General features: G+C 44.0%; 1 protein-coding gene across 2 annotated transcripts in view; it reads right to left on the minus strand.

Moving 5' to 3' along the window:
* Positions 1-12807: 12807 nt before the first annotated feature.
* Positions 12808-23423, minus strand: part of LOC138372957 (sacsin-like) — a 91771-nt gene continuing 81155 nt past the window's right edge. Inside the window, exons 6-8 of one of the 2 annotated variants that reach the window (XM_069338908.1) lie at positions 21870-22684; positions 15968-16186; positions 12808-15626 (exon numbers count right to left, since the gene is read on the minus strand). In XM_069338908.1, the coding sequence (XP_069195009.1) occupies positions 15513-15626; positions 15968-16186; positions 21870-22684 (1148 nt within the window). In that variant the 3' untranslated portion in view covers positions 12808-15512. Of the gene's footprint in view, positions 15643-15967; positions 16187-21869; positions 22685-23423 lie in introns of both variants that reach the window. The other variant, XM_069338909.1, reaches the window with a different exon arrangement.

A 23423-nucleotide genomic window follows, 5' to 3' on the forward strand; every position in this document is an offset into this window, starting at 1 on the left:
GAAGTAGTCCATGGTACACAGTGCGACTTTGCTCTCCTTGCACCAGCTACAGATGGATTTTCGTTTCCTGTTTCATCGTTCTGTGTGCTTGCAAATAACGCACTCACGTGCACCCTTGGCTTTAGTACTTGTAGGTGGTATGTAGCCAAGCTTGTAAAGCATAAGGTAGTATTGAAACGATTATAGGAAAAGCTCAATTTGTTAGGTAGTCTTGAAAAGATCGCTTTGTAAGGTCCCACACAGGAAGAGATTCAGCTAGCCTCAAAGAGTGTCCATCAGTCAGGAAGAGATTCAGCTAGCCTCAAAGAGTGTCCATCAGTCAAGAAGAGATTAAGGTATTCTTGAAAATATCAATGAACACCACCACCATGGAAGCCGCTAACACTGTTCATCTATGCTACTTGTATCAGATGCATCATCACTAAACGCAGAAAACGATTCATCTATGTATCATCTATATAAATTCGAGATGGCAAAGGTGGGGCTCAGAGCTACAACTGGATATGCTCGCTGTATCATCCTCATAGGTGCTGTATCACTGGCATTCGACCGTTGTGTTAAGCCCTTATTGCGCCTAGCTTCACCAATGTTATGACCCTTATGGTCTTCAAACAATAGGGGTCTGAATTGCACCGACTGAGCGCAGTCTTTCAACACCGTGTGGGACAGGTGTCTGGGAGCCAGAGGCACATGTGCTACAAATGGTTGCTCACGCAGTACTAACCCAGCCAGCAGCCCTTGTCTTTCATATTCGTTATAGCAAAAAGTTCGTTCAGTGTTTGTTGGGTAGGCTGTTCCATTATAACAATCTTTCTTTGTTTCAAATGTGTGCCATTTGTTTTGTATTTGTCACTTACGTCTCAATAATGGAGCAGCCTACCCGACAAACACTGAACGAACCTTTATGGCATTTGTCCATTTTTCAAATTGTTTCAACAGTTCTTTTATTTTTTGTTTTTTATTTTTTTTATTTAAGAAACATGGAGCAGCCGACCTGTAGACCACCGAACGAACCTTTTTGACATTTGTACTGGTTTTCAAAATTCTTCATTTTTTTTATTATTTACGTTTTTTGTATGTAAGAAACATGGAGCAGCCTACCTGCCGACCACTGAACGAACCTTTTGCTATAAGACAAATGAAAAATAAATATTGAACACATTTGAAGAAAGGAAAATGTCATAATGGTTTATTCAGTGTATGTAAGGTAGGCTTCTCCAATATTGAGACGTAAATGACAAATACAAAACAAATGGAACACATTTGAAACAAAGAAAGATTGTTATAATGGAGCAGCCTACCTGCCGAACACCGAACGAACCTTTTTGACATTTGTTGCATATCAGACATTTCATTTCTTTTTTCCTACAAAAAACGTCAATGCTTTGCAACATCTCAGCAGTCACCCCTTTATATCCCAGCATCATTAGCATCTTTAAACAAGTACAACATTACTTATGTGCATCGTTGGAGGTGTCTAAGAATTTGCAAGAAGCAGCGCGACCCCACCATGTGGTGTTGACGTTACTCAAACTGAGTTGCAACTGAAAATATGCAACTCATTATGTCCGGTCGTGATGGTCAAGTGAATTAAGGCGTCTTGTACATACCAGTTGCGTTGCTCCTGGGAGTATGGGTTCGAGTCACTTCTGGGGTGTGAGTTTTCAGTTGCATATTGTCCTGGGGACCATTCAGGCTTGTTCGCATTTGTGTTCCTCACGTGTGCCCCAAAGAATGAGGTGATTTGGTAAAATGCTATGCCCAAGATTACTATCCGAGGGCCGGCGGTGGGGTGGTTCAAATAGCCTCGGCTATCACCTCATTATGTCCGGTCGTGATGGTCAAGTGGATTAAGGCGTCTTGTACATACCAGTTGCGTTGCTCCTGGGAGTATGGGTTCGAGTCACTTCTGGGGTGTGAGTTTTCAGTTGCATATTGTCCTGGGGACCATTCAGGCTTGTTCGCATTTGTGTTCCTCACGTGTGCCCCAAAGAATGAGGTGATTTGGTAAAATGCTATGCCCAAGATTACTATCCGAGTGCCGGCGGTGGGGTGGTTCAAATAGCCTCGGCTATCACCTCATTATGTCCGGTCGTGATGGTCAAGTGGATTAAGGGCGTCTTGTACATACCAGTTGCGTTGCTCCTGGGAGTATGGGTTCGAGTCACTTCTGGGGTGTGAGTTTTCAGTTATATATATATATATATATATATCTATATATATATATATATATATATATATATATAATATATATATATATATATATATATATATATATATATATATATATATATATACATATAATATACATATATATATATATATATATATATAATATATATATATATATATATATATATATATATATATATATATATATATAATATATATATATATATATATATATATATATACACACATATACATATTTCAACTTAATAGTTTCAACTTAAAACTATTACAGTACAGTTCATAAAAAGAAACTAGGGATTTTGTATTTAAGAACTTACCAACAGAGCAGAGAGATCCCAAAACAGTATCAGGCACAGAAGCAAGCGGGAAATTTTGCTCTATAAGGAAACATCTAATGCTGTTAGACACATGCTGTGGGCAGGAGTTTAGAGAGTTATCTGCAAGAACATCCTCTGGTTTCATCATGCAACCTTTTACCTGTCAGGATAAAAGCTTATTAATTATGGGAACTAATTCATGGAACTAGAAATGAGGGACTGGAAGAAAACACATTCTGCTACAATAGTCTTTCTATACAAGAAAGTTATCTATAAACAAAGCCCAATAAAACCAACATTGAATGTAATGAAATGCCATTTTCTGGCTGAGACCCGGAGGCTCCCCAGAGCTATACTGGGCTGATGTGTATATATTAGACCGTGGCAATAGTCAATCGAAGGAGTTCTAAGCCTACCGGGGACCAAAGCCAGACCCTGGCCCCCCTTAAGAGAAGCACGAGGAGCAATGGCCTGAAGACACCCCTGTGTAATTGGAAGCAGTCTTTGCCATCTGCCAGGTCAAGCACCCAGAAAGGCAGGAATCTCAAAACAAACTACTGCTGATCAAAAATTGCAAACCGAAAGCCAAACTAGCAAACAGAACTCCCCCAATTAAAAACAAGGAAACAAACACGACTTCACCACAAGCACCGTGCATCTGTCTGCGCAAAGGGGGTCCCAGACCTCAACCCTGGCAACTCTCCTCAGTTCAGAGGTTGAGTATCAAAAACGTGAAAAAACACCAACCGGAGAGAGGGAGGGATGCCGGGAAACCTCCAAGTCTCACCCAGAAAATAGCGTTTCATTACATTCAATGCTGGTTTTCTGTGGAGAGCCCCTTTGGCTCCCCGGAGCTACCTAACCAAAAATAAGAAGAAAAGGGACTCACCCGGGAGGCGGTGGGCACTCGCTCCTTAACTCAAAGTCGAGACAACAGGCTGCAACCTGCGACCCAAGGCTATACATGCCCGAGAAGGACTAGGAACATTAACAAGGTAATGTGCAGCCAGAACCCTGTTCGACCTCCAATAGCCCCCGTGCCCAAAAGATAGACCAGGACATTACCAAAACAACATCCGAATGCCGAACTTATGCACAGCGTGGGCAGGGAGAAAGACCACAAGCTAGCTGGACCGAATAATCCTGCGAACAACCTGGGAGGCCCGTGTCCTGGAATAGGGAAGACGGGAAAACTGGCTCAACCCCAAAGCGCGTCCTCTGCCACAGAGGCTGTAACACGCAAATAACGGCAAAGAGCCACAGACACAAAACATGAGACACCCCCAGCTGAACCAAGTAAGCATCAACAACCCAAGGACCTCTCCAGAAAGCAGCAGACTCATTCTTCGCCAGAAAAGAAGGAGACGGCTGCAAACGAAGAAAAGACCACCAGGACTGAAAGAGCAGAAACCCCTGTGCCGGAGGAGAGCATGAAACTCTCCGACCAATCCCCAGATGCCAACACCGACATAAAAAAAGTCATAGAAAAGTCCGGAACCGAGGGGGCCACCCCCAAACCAAGGAGAAGGGAGCAGAGAGCACTCGGTGCCACGACCAGGACACCTCAGGTGGTGTATGAGCAGGCTGCAGGTGAACAACGCCCAAGAAAGCTTGCGGAACGGAGCAGAACTGACATCCACCCCAAATGAAAGCTGCAGTGGCTCTGCCAGTGCTACCCGAAACGAGGCGACAGTATCTGGCATAAGAAAACGGTCCTGAAACAACCAAGAGAGAGAAAGGACAAAACCGACCAGAAATTGAAGACAACCTACAAAGAGACAAGTGCCGAAAAGACCGCCAGGAAATTTCGTACTGCTGTTGAGACGAAACTTGCAGGTGGAACACCAACTAAGCCACCTGATCACCATACAAGTGGTGATAAACCCGCGTCAAAAAGGCCAGATGCGAGCAGAGAAGATCGAACCAGCCACATACTGTACTGGAATGGTCCAATCTGCTTAAAGAGGCAGAGCCACAGGAAGACCCTCGGGTTCGGACATCGAGCAAGAGGCACTTGAAACTAGGGCTGGGCCGGCCACCAAAGAGCCAACAGGATTACTCATTTCTTGTAAGTCTCTCTAAGTTAACCAGGACCCGGAGGAAAGAGGTACAGGTAACCCCAGTTCGACCAGTCCAGCCGAAAGGCATCGACCCTAATGGCACGCAGTCTGGGAAGGGCGCCACATACACCGGAAGACGCTCGACCTAGTTGATGCAAAGAGGTCCACCTCAAGGTGCCCGTACGTCCGGCAGAACCAACTGAACGAGTCTGTGTCGACCGTCCATTCCATGGATAGGGGAATGAACCAAGACAGGCCATCTGCCAGTACATCACCATGACCTAGTTAAGGCGTGTGGACACACGAGGTGCCAGATCCAACTGGAAGGAAGGCAAAGAAAGCGGGCGGTGTCACTCCATGACAAAGCTGAGCCAGTCCCTGACACCGAATGAATCTGGACGTGCTAATATGCGTTCCGGAGGTCCAGAGACACGTCATCCAGGTGCCAAAAGCAGCCAAACCCAAGACAGAGTGGTCAACTGAAAGAAGGGGCAAAAGACCCATGGGATCACACAGGGCAAGTCTAGTATGAATCGCAGATCTGCCCAGACAGGCAGATCTGACAGATCAAACTGAAGACAGGCAGGAAACCCATTGGTTGATACCTGGTTGATGGGGTTCTGGGAGTTCTTCTACTCCCCAAGCCCGGCCCGGGGCCAGACTTGACTTGCAAGAGTATGGTCCACCAGGCTGTTGCTCGGAGCGGCCCGCAGGCCCACATACCCACCACAGCCCGGTTGGTCCGGCACTCCTTGAAGGAAACAATCTAGTTTCCTCTTGAAGACGTCCACGGTTGTTCCTGTAATATTTCTGATGCTCACTGGTAGGACGTTGAACAAACCGTGGACCTCTGATGTTCATACAGTGTTCTCTGATTGTGCCCATGGCACCTCTGCTCTTTACTGGTTCTATTCTGCATTTTCTTCCATGTCGTTCACTCCAGTACGTTGTTATTTTACTGTGCAGATTTGGGACCTGTTCCTCCAGTATTTTCCATGTGTATATTATTTGGTATCTCTCTCGTCTCCTTTCTAGTGAGTACATTTGGAGAGCTTTGAGACGATCCCAATAATTTAGGTGCTTTATCTCGTCTATGCGTGCCATATATGTTCTCTGTATTCCCTCAATTTCAGCAATCTCTCCTGCTCTGAAGGGGGAAGTGAGTACTAAGCAGTACTCAAGATGGGACAACACAAGTGATTTGAAGAGTACAACCATTGTGATGGGATCTCTGGATTTGAAGGTTCTCGTAATCCATCCTATCATTTTTCTTGGCTGACGAAATACTTGCTTGGTTATGCTCCCTAAACATTAGGTCGTCGGACATCATTATTCCCAAAATCCGTGACATGCTGTTTTCCTACTATGGGCAGATTCGATTGTGTTTTGTACCCTGTATTATGTTTAAGATCCTCATTTTTGCCGTATCTGAGTACCTGGAATTTATCACCGTTAAACATCATGTTATTTTCTGCTGCCCAATTGAAAACTTTGTTAATATCTGTTTGTAGTTATCAATGTCTTCAGCAGAGGTAATTTTCAAGCTGATTTTTGTATCATCTGCAAAGGATGACACGAAGCTGTGACCTGTGTTTTTGTCTATATCTGATATGAGAATAAGGCACAGCAGTGGTGCAAGGACTGTGCCTTGAGGTACAGAGCTTTTAACTGCGCTCTGACTCGATTTTACTTGATTGACTGTTACTCTTTGTGTTCTGTTCGACAGGAAACTGAGTATCCAGCGTCCTACTTTACCAGTTATACCCACTGACTTCATTTTGTGTGCAATCACTCCATGGTCACATTTGTCGAATGCCTTTGCAAAATCTGTGTATACGACATCTGCATTATGTTTTTCCTCTAATGCTCAGTGATTTTGTCATAGTGGTCAAGTAGCTGTGAGAGGCATGATCTTTCCTGCTCTAAATCCATGTTGGCCTGGATTGTGGAGGTCATTGGTTTCCATGAATCTAGTGACCTGACTCCTGATCACTCTTTCAAATACTTTTATTATGTGGGACGTTAGTGCAACTGGTCTATAATTCTTTGCCAATGCTTTGCTACCACCCTTGTGTAGAGGTGCAATGTCTGCTGCTTTAAGCGCATCTGGTATCTCCCCTGTGTCCAAGCTCTTCCTCCACACTATACTGAGTGCCTGTGCTACTGGCACTCTGCATTTTTTTATAAATATTGAATTCCATGAGTCTGGACCCGGGGCTGAGTGCATGGGCATATTGTCAATTTCTCTTTCAAAATCTGTCACACTCGTGTTGATATCAGTTATATTTACAGGTGTTTGAGTATCATTCATAAAGAAATTGTCCGAATCTTCCACTTTCATGCTGAGTATCGGAGTGCTAAACATGTCTTCATACTGCTTTTTTAGGATTTCACTAAATTCTTTGTCATCCTCAGTGTATGAACCTTCACTAATACGAATAGGTCCAATACTGGCAGTGGTTTTCGCTTTTGATTTAGCATATGGGAAGAAATATTTTGGGTTTTTCTTTATTACTTGAATTGCTTTCTGTTCTAATTGCCTTTCTTCAGTCTGATAGGAATGCTTCAGTCTCTGTTCGATTTCTTCAATCTCCCTGTTTAAATTATTTCTTCTCTGTATGGAGAGTCATGTCTGCTTAAGCATTTCCGTTAATTTCTTCCTCCTTTTGTAATGTCGTCTGCGTTCTCTTTCTACATTGGACCTCTTTCTGCTTTCCTCAAAGGAACATGTTTCAGACAGACTTCATATGCTTCAGACGTCAGTTTTTCTATTCCCTGTGTAGGATTTTTATTACTTAGAACATTTTCCCATTGAATGTTTGTAAGTTCCCTGTTTATTTTCTCCCAGTCTATCCTCTTATTATTAAAATTGAATTTATTGAATAGCCCTTCTCGCTTGTTGTGTCTCTTGGGCCTACTACCGTTATTAATGTCAGTTTGCACTTCAATGAGCTTGTGGTCCGAGTACGTAGTGTGTAAGACAGTAATGTCTCTGATTAGCTCCTCATTGTTCATGAATATCAGGTCCAGCTTGTTTTCATTCCTAGTTGGTTCTGTAATCTGCTGACTGGTGTAATCCACTCCAGGATGACCTGACAAAGAGCAGGGGAAGAGGCCCGCCCTGCAAGTGCCAATCCCCCAATGGAGAAGGAAAGAAGCAACGCCACTGCAGGCCGGAGGAAAAGGACCTGAATTGCCCACAAATTGTGGGACCAGGCGAGAACAAACAGCGCGAGACCCCATCGCCCCGCCAACAGGGCGAACCGTGAAAGGGCCAACGACCCATACGAGAGCCCGACTGAAACTCAGAGCGATCACCGAGCCAACGACTCCGCACCACCGCAGACTCTGCAAACAAGCGACGAAACTACTTCCTACCCAAGGGCAAACAGGAGTAATAACCTCCCCAGATAAACCCCCCAAGGGCGGGCAATCACCGAGCAGCAACAGAACCACATGGAGGTAGCTGCTCCTAAACGGCTCATGGAATACAACCCTAAGGCCGCAGAGGCAGTACTTACAGGGCACCTAGGATAGATAGCCCTAGGTGCATGCAGCCCCAGTACTCTTGTGTTACTTCTAGCTCACACGCCAGAGCAACAACACCGCACTGCAACACTGTACAAAGAGTGGAGCCTGAGCAATCGATCGTCACCAACACAACAGCCTCTTGAACTGAGGAGAGTTGGCGGCGTGGAGGTCTGGGACCCCCCTGTCCCCCTCCCGGGGAGGGTGGGGGTTGCGCAGACAGATGCGCAGCGTTGTGGTGACATCATGTTTGTTTCCTTGTTTTTAATTGGGGAGTTCTGTTTGCTTGTTTGGCTTTCGGTTTGCCATTTTTGACCAGCAGTAGTTTGTTTTGAGATTCCTACCTTTCTGGGTGCCTGACTTGGTAGATGGCAAAGACTGCTTTCAATTACACAGGGGTGTCTTTAGGCCATTGCTCCTCATGCCTCTCTTGAGGGGGCCAGGTTCTGGCTCTGGTCCCAGGTAGGCTTAGAACTCCTTCGATTGACTGTTGCCATGGTCTAATATATATACACATCAGCCCGGTATAGTTCCGGGGAGCCGAAGAGGCTCTCCATTGAAACACTACTATAAAAGCATTACTATGCCATTCTTAGGCAAACATGAAAAAAATCATCTTGAAAATACACCAATTGCAAGAAATGCTATTAAATGCTTAGCCACTATTCTAATAAATAGCCCAAGCCTGTAGAAAAAATCATGCAATTGAGAACATTTACAGCTGGCGAACTATTGCAGTGCTGCCAGAGAGTTGAGCCCAAAAGATGGGAGGTGCACAGAAGTGCCAGAATACACAAATTTAATGTGCCGTCATCAATTTCAGAGACCAGGATCTGTCTAGTGAAGTAAAAGATTTAAGAAAATACACAACCCTATCAGACGCTTCTGTGAAGAACTTATCTTATGGAGCCAGAGTGTGCCACAAAACTGAAGCATTAACAATTTTCTGGAGGAAACTTGCAAACCAGGAGATTCCAAAGCGTATTAAAAGTGTGTACAACACAATCCTAAGGCCAGTAACAGGAGAAATTGGTACAAAGCCTTGGACCACAGTTAACCTAAGGGATATACTATTAATGTAAAAAATTATAATGCCCCAAGTCACTCATGATTCTAAAAAGGAGAGGATCAGCTTGAGTTAGGGATAATCTATCTTGGCCACTGGGAATGAGACTTAACCTTAGGAATGAGATCATGACTATCATGCCCCTATCCAACATATTGCAAGTGTGAGAGTGAAGTAGTGGAGTATATGGCAAGCCAGGACCTAAGGATACCTAGATTAGGACTGAGGATTCCCTCAAGGGCTCAACACAATGAGAGGGTTTATGTACACTGCCCTCAGATGGGTGTTGGTGACTCCTGCTTCCTTTTCCCTGCTTGCTGTAACAATGCACAAGTGAAATACGTACTGCAGCTTACCCACCTATGTGTTTTCCTAAACATTTAGATTTGATAATCAACATTTAGATGACTGGTATTCCCATTTGTAAAATTATCAAAACCGTTTTAACACTTTCGCTGCCCGATCACGCACATCCCATCACAGAATTAAAATTCGGAGTGTGTGTGATGGCGCAAATGAGGTCTATAATTTAAAAACTTGTAAAAATTTCATTTATTGTCCTAATACCATGGGATGTGTTTTAAAATACGCGCCAACGTCTTCCATTCTTGGTATACCCGACATGGCATCCTGACCCTGCCATGTGGGCGTCCACCCACGCAAGAGGCTCACTGTTCTCGTGACAGTAGTAAGCTCACAGGCAATGCTCAGGCTACCTAGTGGTGCGTGGCAAGTCTAAAGTACAGTACTGTGTAGGAAAAGTGGGACATATGTTCTTATATGCAAATATCCCTTTATAGCATTCTATTGCCAACAATTTGATACCAAATTGAACGACGTAGCATGAAAATTGAGGTAAGAAAGCTGAAAAAGAGTGTAAATATTGGAGTGAGGTTGTGTGCTCATGGCTAATGCTCGGCCGACCTTGCGGTGTGCGCAGGTCGCCCGCCGGGCCAGCGAAAGTTTTAATAGTGCAACACAACTGACTGTTGCCACCAGAGGTGGCTAGTTTATTGAGCATCCAATACTCAACTTATGTGAAGTTTTGCAAAAGGTTTACATTGGGCACAAAAAATTTAAATCCGACCAGTTGTTATTGACACAGATGTTAAAATTTTCAAGTACAGTACATGTTAAAATAATATATTGAAGGGAGTACCACTTCTGGCTGGAAGAAGAGGGACCCTTAGCCTCAGAGCAAACCACACATAATGCATTAGAGAGAATGTTTAGGTCCCCTCCATTACAGTTTCTGTGTGCTTTTTCTCCTACCACCCCCTTCCATTTGTTTTTTGTGCTTTATTACGTATTTAATATTAAATGGTTACATGATATACATTGGTTGATACAAAGTGCTTAAAGGTCATGGATGTCTTGAAGCTCCTCTGCTTCTGGACAGGAACCAAGGATGCAGCAGGCATTTCCCCTCTGGATCGCCACACTGAGGCGCTGAAACAAAAAACTGGCAGCCCTTGGGTCTCTGGTGACGTCAATAAGCCTGGAGCCAAATTCTTAAGAGAAATCCCAAGGCACTCTTACCCCAGGGACCATACGTCTCAAACGCTATGGGAACAAAGATGTATTGACCTTCCAATCACCTGTATTTGACTGATTTTACTATTTCACTATGGTTGGCTGCCCCACCTGCTTGATCAGCACCGAAGTGTACGTAGGTGTCGGCCAGGGTGGATCCACATGTGTAGTCCCACACCAATTGTTTGCCCCTTTTCCAGGAGTATATGGTGAATGCCATCTGGGCAAAGTGCAGGGTAATCTGAGTTTTGGTTCCCTAGGATGCGAGCTTCTCTCTCCGCTGGGCACTGAGCTGAGACGAGGCTCTTCTTGATGATGTCATTGACCTCGTTGTAATTACCTAAGTGTAGTTACAGGATGAGAGCTACGCTCGTGGTGTCCCGTCTTCCCAGCACTCTTGTCATATAACACTTTGAAACTACTGACGGTCTTGGCCTCCACCACCTTCTCACCTAACTTGTTCCAACCGTCTACCACTCTGTTTGTGAAAGTGAATTTTCTTATATTTCTTTGGCATCTGTGTTTAGCTAGTTTATATCTATGACCTCTTGTTCTTAAAGTTCCAGGTCTCGGGAAATCTTCCCTATCGATTTTATCAATTCCTGTTACTATTTTGTATGTAGTGATCATATCACCTCTTTTCTTCTGTCTTCTAGTTTTGGCATGTTTAATGCTTCTAACCTCTCCTCGTACCTCTTACCCTTCAGTTCTGGGAGCCACTTAGTAGCATGTCTTTGCACCTTTTCCAGTTGTTGATGTGCTTCTTAAGATATGGGCACCACACAACAGCTGCATATTCTAGCTTTGGCCTAACAAAAGTCGTGAACAATTTCTTTAGTATATCGCCATCCATGTATTTAAAAGCAATTCTGAAGTTAGAAAGCGTGGCATAGGCTCCTCGCACAATATTCTTTATGTGGTCCTCAGGTGATAGTTTTCTATCTAGAACCACCCCAGATCTCTTTCTTTATCAGAATTCTTTAAAGATTTCTCACATAATATATAGGTTGTGTGGGGTCTATGTTTTCCTATTCCACAATCCATAACATGGCATTTATTAACATTAAATTCCATTTGCTAAGTGGCGCTCCATGTACTTATTTTGTCCAGGTCTTCTTGAAGGGCATGACAATCATCTAAGTTTCTTATCCTTCATATTATCTTAGCATCATCAGCAAACATGTTCATATAATTCTGTATACCAACTGGTAGATCATTTATGTAGACAATAAACATCACTGGTGCAAGAACTGAACCCTGTGGTACTCCACTTGTGACATTTCTCCAGTCCGATACATTGCCTCTGATCACAGCCCTCATTTTTCTATCAGTCAGAAAATTTTTCATCCATGTTAGAAGCGTACCTGTCACTCCTCCAATATTTTCCAGTTTCCAGAACAACCTCTTATGTGGAACTCTGTCGAAAGCCTTTTTTAGGCTTTTTTTGTGTCTTGCATGCCAGCCCTTTGTGCTTTTGCAATGCAACCTATGCAGTCCATATTGGTCTGCTTCCACCCTGTTGCAAATACACTTGTATTCAATGTGAATTGGGGCACCAAGGCGGAGGGGCTACTGCGACACGAAGGGATTCTGGATCTAGACGCATGCCCGTTGCCGACATGAGTACTACCAGAAGGAAGTCTCCTGCATGGGGGGCATGTACTGCTCTGAGGCGGGCTTTCTCCTTGTCTGATGTTGTGGCGCTGAGCATGGCATCAACTACTTTTTCCACTAGTGGGTGGTTCCAGCTGGACTTTATGTTTTTCTGTTGGCTTTATAATGGGTGCTGGGGCTGCAAGAGCATCCCACTGATTTGAGCAGTCAGTGAAAGCAGGATCATGTATTCCCTTTGAATCACTCAGGGTTTCAGGTAGGATATCCCTTGCGAGGTTGTGCGATGCATGGGAGGAAATGAAGGCTGGTAGAGCAATCTGGGAGGCTGTGCAGACACCAAGGCTGCCGAGTCTTACAGGGAAGGTTGCTTGCTCCCACTGAGTCGTCCAATGGCAGGTTCAGGACTTTCACCAGCATGGACCTCAGAAGGGTGTCATAAACATTTAATTTAGGGCTGTTGTAGGATGAAGAACACCTCAGAAAGTACACAAAAGAAAAGAAAAAGAAAATGTTTATTTAGGTAAAGTACATACATACAAGGTGAGATACAAAATTTTGATGGCTTTATAGATAGAGCTAGTACATACAATGCCTAAAGCCACTATTACGCAAAGCGTTTCAGGCAGAAACACTTCCTCTCCCTAAGTAGGTCAACTTAGGGAGAGATAGGCATCTTGTGAGGAAGAAGAGAGCATCACGGGCATCAGTCTTGTCAATCCTGTCCAGCATTCTCTATAGATCAGTGATTTTTGCATCCAGGACCTCCTCGATTGCTTGTGAACCAATGGGGGCACCCAGGCGGGTGCAGTCAGGTGGCTCGACAACGAGAATGTCTGATAGAACATTTTTTATTTGGCCAGTGATGTCTGGGTTGCGGGAGACTATTTCACATTTGGATGCATTGAGAATGAGGCCCAAGCCTGCTCCTTGCTTGTGGATTTTCCTTATATCCTCCAAAATGGTATCCGGGGTGCCGGCGAGAGTGCCATCATCCAAGTACCAGATGTTTAGCTCGCTTGTCAGACTAACAGTGACCTCTTTGATAGCTAAAAGGAGGGGGCTAAGGGTTTATTGGACACCTTCACAGGAGTCTATTTCATGCTCCCCAAAAAGAAGTTTTGAGTCCCCACTGTAGCATGATCGGATGAATGGGTAAAGGGGACGGAAATGGTTGTGTACCGCCCTGAGGACAGCGTCTCTTCTGACTTGATTGAAGGCATTTTTAAAGTCAAGCTTTACTAGTGCCTTCTGGGCCGGGAGATCAACACTGTAAGCCCGTGCTGCATGTGCTGCAACTTCACAGCCAAGGGGGATCCCAAACCCGAGCTGATTAGGTTTCAGCAAGGTGGCTGCTTCCTGGCTGATAGATCGCACTGCTACGAGGCGTCGGAGGGTGTTGCCAATGGCAATTGACCTGATTCCCCTAGCCTTCTTCTTTACAGCACAGAGTACTGCTCCATAAAAGAGAGGTCTGATGCCCTCAGCGATGCCGCCAGCCAAACACATGTTGGAGAATCTGGTAAGTTCCAATAGAATGTCCTTTGCGGCATCTCCAAGCACCGGGTTCAGCCAGTATTGTTTTCCTGAGGATCCCTGGTACTGTCTGGAGCTCTATGTGGGTGTATGTCTTTTAGAGCCTGTGCTGTGGTGGCATTCCTGGGGGCAATAGTGTCATCGCTGGTTATGATTGTGATGGCACCTGTGGTATTGCTCTCTTCTATTTTCCTGGTGATCTGTGCTCCTATTTTGTGGTTCTCAGGTGAGCTGTTGTTGGTCGTCCTGCAGCTGGTGTTCTTGGCACAAGGGGGGAGGCGGACCAGGTTGCCTTCTTTTGGAGAATTCATTAAGAGCCCTGATTACCGAGGTTAACCAATCCACACACTAGAAATTAAGGGACAACGACAGTTCGGTCCGTCCTGGACCATTCTCAAGTCGATTGTGATGAGGGAAGGAGATGAAGGCAATAAATAGGCAAGAGAGAGAGGTGAGGAGCAAGGCAAAAGGTATGCAAGGTAAGGTGTAGTAGAGGGGATAGTAACAGGAAAAAGAACAAAGGTAACTGCAGAAGGCCTATTGGTGCATAGGAGGCAGCTCTTATTTATAACTGCCCAATAAGGGGGATAGTACTAGGAATAAGAAGAGGATAGCAAGGGATCATAAGAGAAGTACTGAGGTTGCTAATGACTTGTTTCTCCTCGGCGGTAATGCTAGGCATGCATTACCAAATAGTAGGAGATTGTGCCACAATCCAGTGGTTCTAGGAGCAATGTTGACCTTCATCAGCAGACTGGTGAGTTTGGTGGCTTCTTGGTGACGGGCAGCCTTGGGGATGTGGGGCATGGTCCTGGTGGACGTCGCTTTGACTGTTTCAAGCAGATTGTCTGTTGAAATGAAGTTAAGAGAGGAATTGTTCCTTGCTCCTGCAGCAGGTTGTCCATTGTCTTTGCCTTGGAGCGGGCACCAAGATCCTAGACAACAGCCAGAATTGGCAGAATGTTGGCGGACAGTTCCATCTTCATTGAGACGAAACCGTTTGTAACATAAGTGACAGTTTCCTCTTGGGTGTTCGTCTTCTTGGCTGGAAGGGGCTGTGCGACAGGTGCGACATATGCCATGCCTATGTGTCCTGACGACTGGCTGCACACTGAGTGCACCCTTTCCTTCCCAAGTAGAGTGTAGCAAGGCAAGCATTACCCTCCTGGGGAGATGGGTATGGCCTGGGCACCGTCTGTGGGTAGGCTGGTGGTTGATGGGCAGCTGGGTTATGTGCAGGTAGCGGAGTGGGGGGAAGATGGCGGGTGGGCTGTACTGGGGGCGGGGGTAATAAGAGTGGCCACACAAGAGAGGCCGTTGTCAAACTTATTACACATTTTCAACACTAGGGAAATCACTATTGCACTTTGTTTTAACACTACACTCACCAGATTTGATTGGGAACGCACAAACACCCGACTAACATCACTGTAGGTTGAGAGCCTCCCCCCTATCACTTCCCCTCCTCCCGCACCCCGCCAGGGGGCTGGTGTGTGGCGGCACTGGGACGGCGGCGACTCTCATCCTCCTTCACCATATACTGTCCCTGCCTCGCCATCCACAAAGCCCAAACAACGCACCTTTCTACGTTGATTTTGTTGGAATGTAGGAGATAGGGTTCTTTTTGTCACCTCCGGAGCCTTCAGCAGGTATTCATGCCTATATAGGTCAAGTCTTGGCTGGCTCAGGCATTGTGATCCACGTTAAAATTGGTTGAAGTGCAGGACCTTGCTCACCACATGTTCGTCCCCCTCTCCTCCCACCATATATATTATGAAATTTCTGGTAAGAAGAACCACTGTACCATAATTACTATGTATAATATATCACATATTGAATTTATATCATCTTTTGGAAGATATACTTGTGATAATTATCATTTGAAATCCTATGCACCAGAAGTGTCCCACGGGCCAATACATGAAACTTTAGGAAAATTCTGGGCATTGATCTTTGATATCTGATTACTTCTGAACATTGACAAAATAATTGGGAAGACATTGATAATGTACTTAATCAGCACAAAATCATCAGAGTAAGTAGTGCAAATCAGGGTAATGAAGATTTTTAAGAGAAAAATAAAGGCTTATTTCATTGCATTACACCAATGGATATACACTTACCTCAGAGTACAAAATTGGATAAGATTTCAATCTTGACCATAATTCAGTAGCAAGCTTATTCCACCTTCCCTTTGAAGATTTTATGTCAGGCAGAAGACTATACCAGGTTTCCACGTGATATGAATTTGATCTTGATGTCATCTCCTTAAGAACTTTACACAAGAGCATAAAATAAGCTTCAACAACAACTGTTGTTACCAGTTCTTCATTCCACTGTGCCTACAGAAAATTAATACTACAGTTTAATTCTGTCCAAGCAGATGAATATATTTCACTTCATTGTAGCCTATGTTATATGCAAAGTAGACTACATTTATGCAAACAAAAATATTGATAGCTGAAGGAAAATGGAATGCAGCAAAATTAGATTTGGTTTCATGTTAGAATTAAGGTCTATCAACCACAACAGCTCACTGACCAACAGCTCCAACAACAGGAAATTATTAAATTATCAAGGCATGATGATCCATAAAGTTACTGATCAATTTAGAGGTCAAGCTTGATGGCATATTAATACTAATATTTTATTCATAAAATATGCATACAAAAGAACAAAATTCAAAGGTATATTTGAAGGTACAGGGGTTAGATACATACATACATAGATACATATACATTATACATACGTGGAACCCCAGGCAACCTAAACCCTCAGAAGCAACAGCCATACCGCAGCGAACTCCCACACCTTGCTGTGAACCTGATGAAAGGACAGACCCCATTGACCCTGGCCGGCCTGGTGAGCACTGGTCACAAAGCCCCAGCCATAAGACGAGGCATTAATGAACACATTGAGCAAGGGCTCGGGAAGGCGCCACGGTACTGAACCCCGTGAGGAAGCCAGCGACGCAGCAATCCGACGCAAGGCCCCTAGAGACAGAACCTTGCAATTGCAAGAGAGGTGGAAGGGAGGACTCCGAAGGAACCAGAACAGATGCCAAAGCCAGACCCGACCTGGCGGGTAAAACAGCACGGCGAAGTTCAGACTCCTGCACAAACGCTTGAGCAGCCACCGAGTGACCTGGGAACTACCCCAAAACAGCTGACGGTGGGATGCAGCCGCAACAACTCGGAGGGAGACACATGGAAGCTGTCCGCAAGTCCCACATGAGACCCAGCCAGGGTAGAATCTGGGATGGAACCAGATGAGACTTCCTCCAGTTCACCTGGAACCCAAACCGACGAGCTGGGAAAGAATCACACCCTTGGCGAACAGACAAGCAGACCAGCTGGGAGCCTACACCAACCAGTCGTAGAGGTAAACCAGAACCCGAATCCCTAGCAAATGCAGACGAACCACCACAACCCGGGTAAGATGCGTGAATACGCGAGGTGCCAGATTCAAGCCAAAAAGAAGTTTGAGGGTTGCTGTGTTCCTCTGTCTTAGGTGACAGTCACCGTTTTTGCTTCCTTCATGCTGCTTGTTCGTTCATCGACACCTTTGACCCAGAGTCTTGTAATTACCTAAGTGTACTTACCTAAGTGTAGTTACAGGATGAGAGCTACGCTCGTGGTGTCCCGTCTTCCCAGCACTCTTTGTCATATAACGCTTTGAAACTACTGACGATCTTGGCCTCCACCACCTTCTCACTTAACTTGTTCCAACCGTCTACCACTCTATTTCCGAAGGTGAATTTTCTTATATTTCTTCGGCATCTGTGTTTAGCTAGTTTAAATCTATGACCTCTTGTTCTTGAAGTTCCAGGTCTAAGGAAATCTTCCCTGTCGATTTTATCAATTCCTGTTACTATTTTGTACGTAGTGATCATATCACCTCTTTTTCTTCTGTCTTCTAGTTTTGGCATATTTAATGCCTTTAACCTCTCTTCGTAGCTCTTGCCCTTCAGTTCTGGGAGCCACTTAGTAGCATGTCTTTGCACCTTTTCCAGTTTGTTGATGTGCTTCTTAAGATATGGGCACCACACAACAGCTGCATATTCTAGCTTTGGCCTAACAAAAGTCATGAACAATTTCTTTAGTATATCGCCATCCATGTATTTAAATGCAATTCTGAAGTTAGAAAGCATAGCATAGGCTCCTTGCACAATATTCTTTATGTGGTCCTCAGGTGATAGTTTCTATCTAGAACCACCCCTAGATCTCTCTCTTTATCAGAATTCTTTAAAGATTTCTCACATAATATATAGGTTGTGTGGGGTCTATGTTCTCCTATTCCACACTCCATAACATGACATTTATTAACATTAAATTCCATTTGCCAAGTGGTGCTCCATATACTTATTTTGTCCAGGTCTTCTTGAAGGGCATGACAATCATCTAAATTTCTTATCCTTCCTATTATCTTAGCGTCAGTCAGTCAGTCAGTCAGTCAGTCAGTCAGTCAGTCAGTCAGTCGGTCACAGTCAGTGAGTCACAGTCAGTGAGTCACAGTCAGTGAGTCACAGTCAGTGAGTCACAGTCAGTGAGTCACAGTCAGTGAGTCAGTCAGTCAGTCAGTCAGTCAGTCAGTCAGTCAGTCAGTCAGCCAGCCAGCCAGCCAGCCAGCCAGCCAGCCAGCCAGCCAGCCAGCCAGCCAGCCAGCCAGCCAGCCAGCCAGCCAGCCAGCGTGCGTGTGTGCGTGTACGTACTCGCCTAATTGTGTTTGGGGGGTTGAGCTCTGGCTCTTTGGTCTCGCCTCATAACTGTCAATCAACTGGTGTACAGATTCCTGAGCCTATTGGGCTCTATCATGTCTATATTTGAAACTGTGTATGGAGTCTGCCTCCACCACAACACTACTTAATGCATTCCATTTGTTAAGTACCCTGACACTGAAAAAATTCTTTCTAACATCTCTGTGGCTCATCTGGGTATTAAGTTTCCATTTGTGTCCCCTTTTTCGTGTCCCACCCGTGCTAAAGAGTTTGTCTTTGTCCACCCTGTCAATTCCCCTGAGAATTTTGTAGGTGGTTATCATGTCTTCCTTTACTCTTCTGTTTTCCAGGGTTGTGAGGTTCAGCTCACTTAGACTTTCCTCGTAACTCATTCCTCTCAGTTCCGGGATCAGTCTGGTGGCATACCTCTGAATCTTCTCTAACTTCGTCTTGTGTTTAACTAGGTATGGACTCCAGGCTGGAGCTGCATACTCAAGGATTGGTCTTACATAAGTGGTATATAGGATCCTGAACGATTCCTTACACAATTTTCTAAAGGCAGTTCTTATATTGGCCAGTCTAGCATATGCCGCTGATGACATCCTTTTGATGTGGTGCCTCTGGGGACAGGTTCGGTGTGATATCGACCCCCAGATCTTTCTCTCTATTTGACGCTTGCAAGATTTCACCTCCCAGATGGTACTTTGTGTTCAGCCTTCTGGTCCCTTCGCCTAATTTCATTACGTAACACTTTCCTGAGTTGAACTTTAGCAGCCATTTTCTAGATCATTCCTCCAGTTTGTGTAGGTCGTTCTGTAGTCTCTGTCTATCTTCATCTGTTTTGAGTCTTCTCATAATGTTTGCATCATCAGCAAACATTGAGAGGAAAGAGTCTATACCCTCTCGAAGGTCGTTTACATATACTAGAAACAGGATGGGTCCGAGTACAGAGCCCTGTGGAACCCCGCTGGTGACATCTCGCCACTCTGATGCCTTCCCCCCTTACCGTTACTTGCTGTTTCCTATTGCTTAGATACTCCCTTATCCACTGGAGCACCTTACCTTTTACTCCTGCCTGCTGCTCCAACTTTTGTAACAGCCTTTTGTGAGGTACTGTGTCAAAGGCTTTCTGACAGTCCAAGAAAATGCAGTCTGCCCACCCTTCTCTTTCCTGCCTAATTTGAGTTGCTTGGTCATAGAATTCTATTAGGCCTGTGAGGCACGATTTACCATCTCTGTACCCATGCTGGTGGTGTGTTACAAAGCTGTTTCCTGCCAGATGCTCTATGAGCCTTTCCTCACAATCTTCTCCATCACTTTGCATGGTATACAAGTTAGGGAAACTGGCCTGTAGTTCAGTGCCTCTTGCCTGTCACCCTTTTTGTAAATTGGGACTACATTAGCTGTCTTCCAGCTTTCCGGAAGGTCTCCCATTTCCAGTGACCTGTTATACACCATAGAGAGGCACACTTAAGTGCTTCTGCACGTTCTTTTAGAATCCACGGTGAGATTCTGTTAGGCCCAACAGCCTTTGACACATTCAGCTCCAACAGATTCCTTTTGACCTCATCACTGGTGAGGTAAATTTCCTCCAAGGTTGTTCAGTTTGCCTCCTCATTTAGTGCAGGGACCTCTCCTTGTTCTATTGTGAAGACCTCCTGGAATCTCTTGTTGAGTTCTTCACACACCTCTTTGTCGTTCTCTGTGTATCTGTTCTCCCCTTTTCTGGTATAATAATATTGTCTGCTATTCTCCATCTTAAGACTGGGCAGATTGAAATCTTCTAGGAGGATAATATCAGCTATTGGGATTGGCAGATTATCGAGGGTACAATATTTTATTAATCTGTTCTGTGAATTTCTCAATCGTTGTATCTGGCAGTTTGTATATTAGATTAATAACAAATTTATTTTCTTTGTTTTTACTCCCAGTACTTCTACCCCCTCATTGTAGGAGATCTGAGCATACAAGATCCTTTCTAATATAAAAGCCTACTCCTCCACGTGACCTATTTACCCTTTTTACCTTTGTAATACAGTATTCAGTTTTTTGCTTTCCTTTTTAGTCCCTGTATGTTGGCAAAGATAAATGAGGTTACTCTATTTGATGTATTTTGACTGGAGGATTTTCAAGGAGGTTCATTACACGAGGGTATATTGGATTTGTACTCATTTTCCGTTAAATTTTAAAATGCAACTGCAAAAGATCAAGGCAAATGGTGGGACCTTCAACAAGCCACCAGCTTCTTGTCCTCGTCAAGGCCACTAATGTTAGTGGCTGTCAGGCAAACTCGTTTTTGCAGTGTTGTTTGCCAGCTGTATTTGTAACTCTGTTTGAGGGTGTTTGACTCTGGCATGTAATTACCTAAGTACAGTTACAGGATGAGAGCTATGCTCGTAATGTCCCATCTTTCCAGCACTCTTTGTCATATAACACTTTGAAACTACTGATGGTTTTGGCCTCCATCACCTTCTCACCTAACCTGTTCCAACTGTCTACTACTCTGTTTGTGAAATGTATGGTTCACATTGCTGGTTCCAGTACAATGCATTCCCTCTATTCCACCTTTTGAAACTGCTTTCGTGTGACTCTAAAAATATTTGGCCCTTCTCACATGCTATTTTCCTGTTTGTCACTCTGTGCCTTTCACATGAAAATCTGAGCAAGAGAGGTCATTGCATTTCCTTTCTTTAAGTGAGGCTTTGCACATGACTGGATGAAAGTCTTAAGTAAATTAAGGCCTTTTTTGGGGTGAGGGCAACTGCAGTCTAACCCCTTTCTCATTCCAGAATATCTATGTCTGCAAATGCCCTCTGCTTAAAATTTCATAAGGGCTTTAGATTCCTTTAATTTTTAAATGCTCTTCCAGTTTAATTTTCACTACAAATTTGCCACTTTACTACTGATACATTGAAATATTTGAAGCACTAACACATTTTTGGGGGGTTATTATTATTTTCTGCCACAGATGTGGCCACACATTTACAATGCTAACCAGTATATATACATTTTCTTCTGTCCTTCATGGCATTAAAAATGACATGCTAAATGAACATGTCAAATTTCCATTTGAAGTTTTTTTCCTTTTTCTTAATATATATACAAGAGTTCTTACATTCTTATACAGCCACTAGCACACATAGCCTTTCAGGCAAGTTCTCAATCTTAATTTTCACACACACGCACACATACCCAGGAAGCAGCCCGTTGAAGCTGTCTAATGCCCAGTTCAGAACTAAAGTTCTCTTCAGAAAGTGGCACACCTAAATTAATTTAAATTACAACTGAAAACAAAAATTAATACTTACATCTGGTTCATTGCTGCTCTCCTGAGTCATCCACTTAACATGTCTTCTATTTTGATCAAGTGCAAAGAAACCATTGACCTGAACAGGAAGACTGGTGTTGTTGGCTCTTTCAATTGGCAATGGTAGAAAACAGAATATATGGCCTGTGGGCCAAGAGGCTCCATGTGGTGAAATAGGTGCAGATACACCAACTAGAGGCATGTGTATGCTACTCTTCTTTCCTCGCCATGCTACTGAAGAAGCTTCATTTGTACCTGGCAAGTAATGAAGAGTCCGCATTGTCTGTTGTTGAGTCTTCTTTCCTTGAATACTTTGGATTGTCACCTCATAATCACAAACAGTTGTTTGAGCTGGAAATCCATTGCATTCTTTGAGCTTTTGTTTAAACAAATTTCTCTTTTGCTGAACTTGAGACATAGATGGACTAGTTAGTTCAACTTCGTGGACAATTTCTAGTTGTTTATCATCTCCAATGATCCTTTTCAAGCTTATTTTTTCAAGAGACTTTAAAAAAGTTAAACAAACAGGAGCTTCCACTCCAAATGATTCAAACAATCTTACAACATGTTCAAATGAGTAAACAGTATCTGATATCTTTGATGGGTTCTGCCTCAGTGGAAACCAGAAGAGTGTACCAGGGTATCGGCCATCATGTATGGTATGAGGCTTTATATAACTACCCCATATGTGCAGATAGTCCTCCAGAGCACAGATGTCTGTTAACTTGTTCAGATGAATGATGCGGCACATTTTCTCTTCAGGCTCGCTTGGGTCCATAAAGAGTATCTTATCACCACTTATGATGGTAACAAAATCTGTTGAAAAAGAACATATAATTATGTAAGCAACATCCTGACTTTCAACAGTTGTTGTTCAAATTATGAAGTAATGCTGTATCTCAATAATGGAAAATCCCTGTACAATTTAATATGTATATATATACAGATGGCCCAAGACTTGTAGATTATGTGACTACTGGGTTATGCAGATTCAGTGTTATGAGGACACACTTATGTACCATTGCACATACCATGCATTTTGGATTTCATTACAGTTCTGTATGTGCTGTATTTGTAGTTGGTAAATAGAGGAAGCATAAAATATAAAAAAAAAACAGTGTTGAATGTAATGAAATGCCATTATCTGGGTGAGACCCGGAGACTCCCTGGAGCTACATCACCAAAGACAAAGACTAGAGGGACTTTACTCAGGAGACGGTCAATGCTCACACCTCAACTCGAAGTCGAGAAAACAGGCTGCAACAACTGACCCAAAGCTACGCAGGCCCAACTAGGCCGAGGAACATTTACGAGGTAGTGTGCAGCCAGGACTCTGTTCGACCGCCAAAAATCCTGTGCCCGAATGTCAGCCAAGGACATGTTACCGAAGGCAGCAGCCAATGCAGCAAACTTATGAACATCATGGGCATGGGGGATAGACTGCAGGGTGGCTAGACCGAATAACCCTGTGGACGACCTGAGACATCCGAACCCTAGAACAGGGAAGAAGGGAAACTGGATCAAACCTAAGCACGTCCCTGGTCACAAGAGGCCA

This window comes from Procambarus clarkii, chromosome 40 (genome assembly GCF_040958095.1).
Source record: "Procambarus clarkii isolate CNS0578487 chromosome 40, FALCON_Pclarkii_2.0, whole genome shotgun sequence".
NCBI classification, from domain to species: domain Eukaryota; kingdom Metazoa; phylum Arthropoda; class Malacostraca; order Decapoda; family Cambaridae; genus Procambarus; species Procambarus clarkii.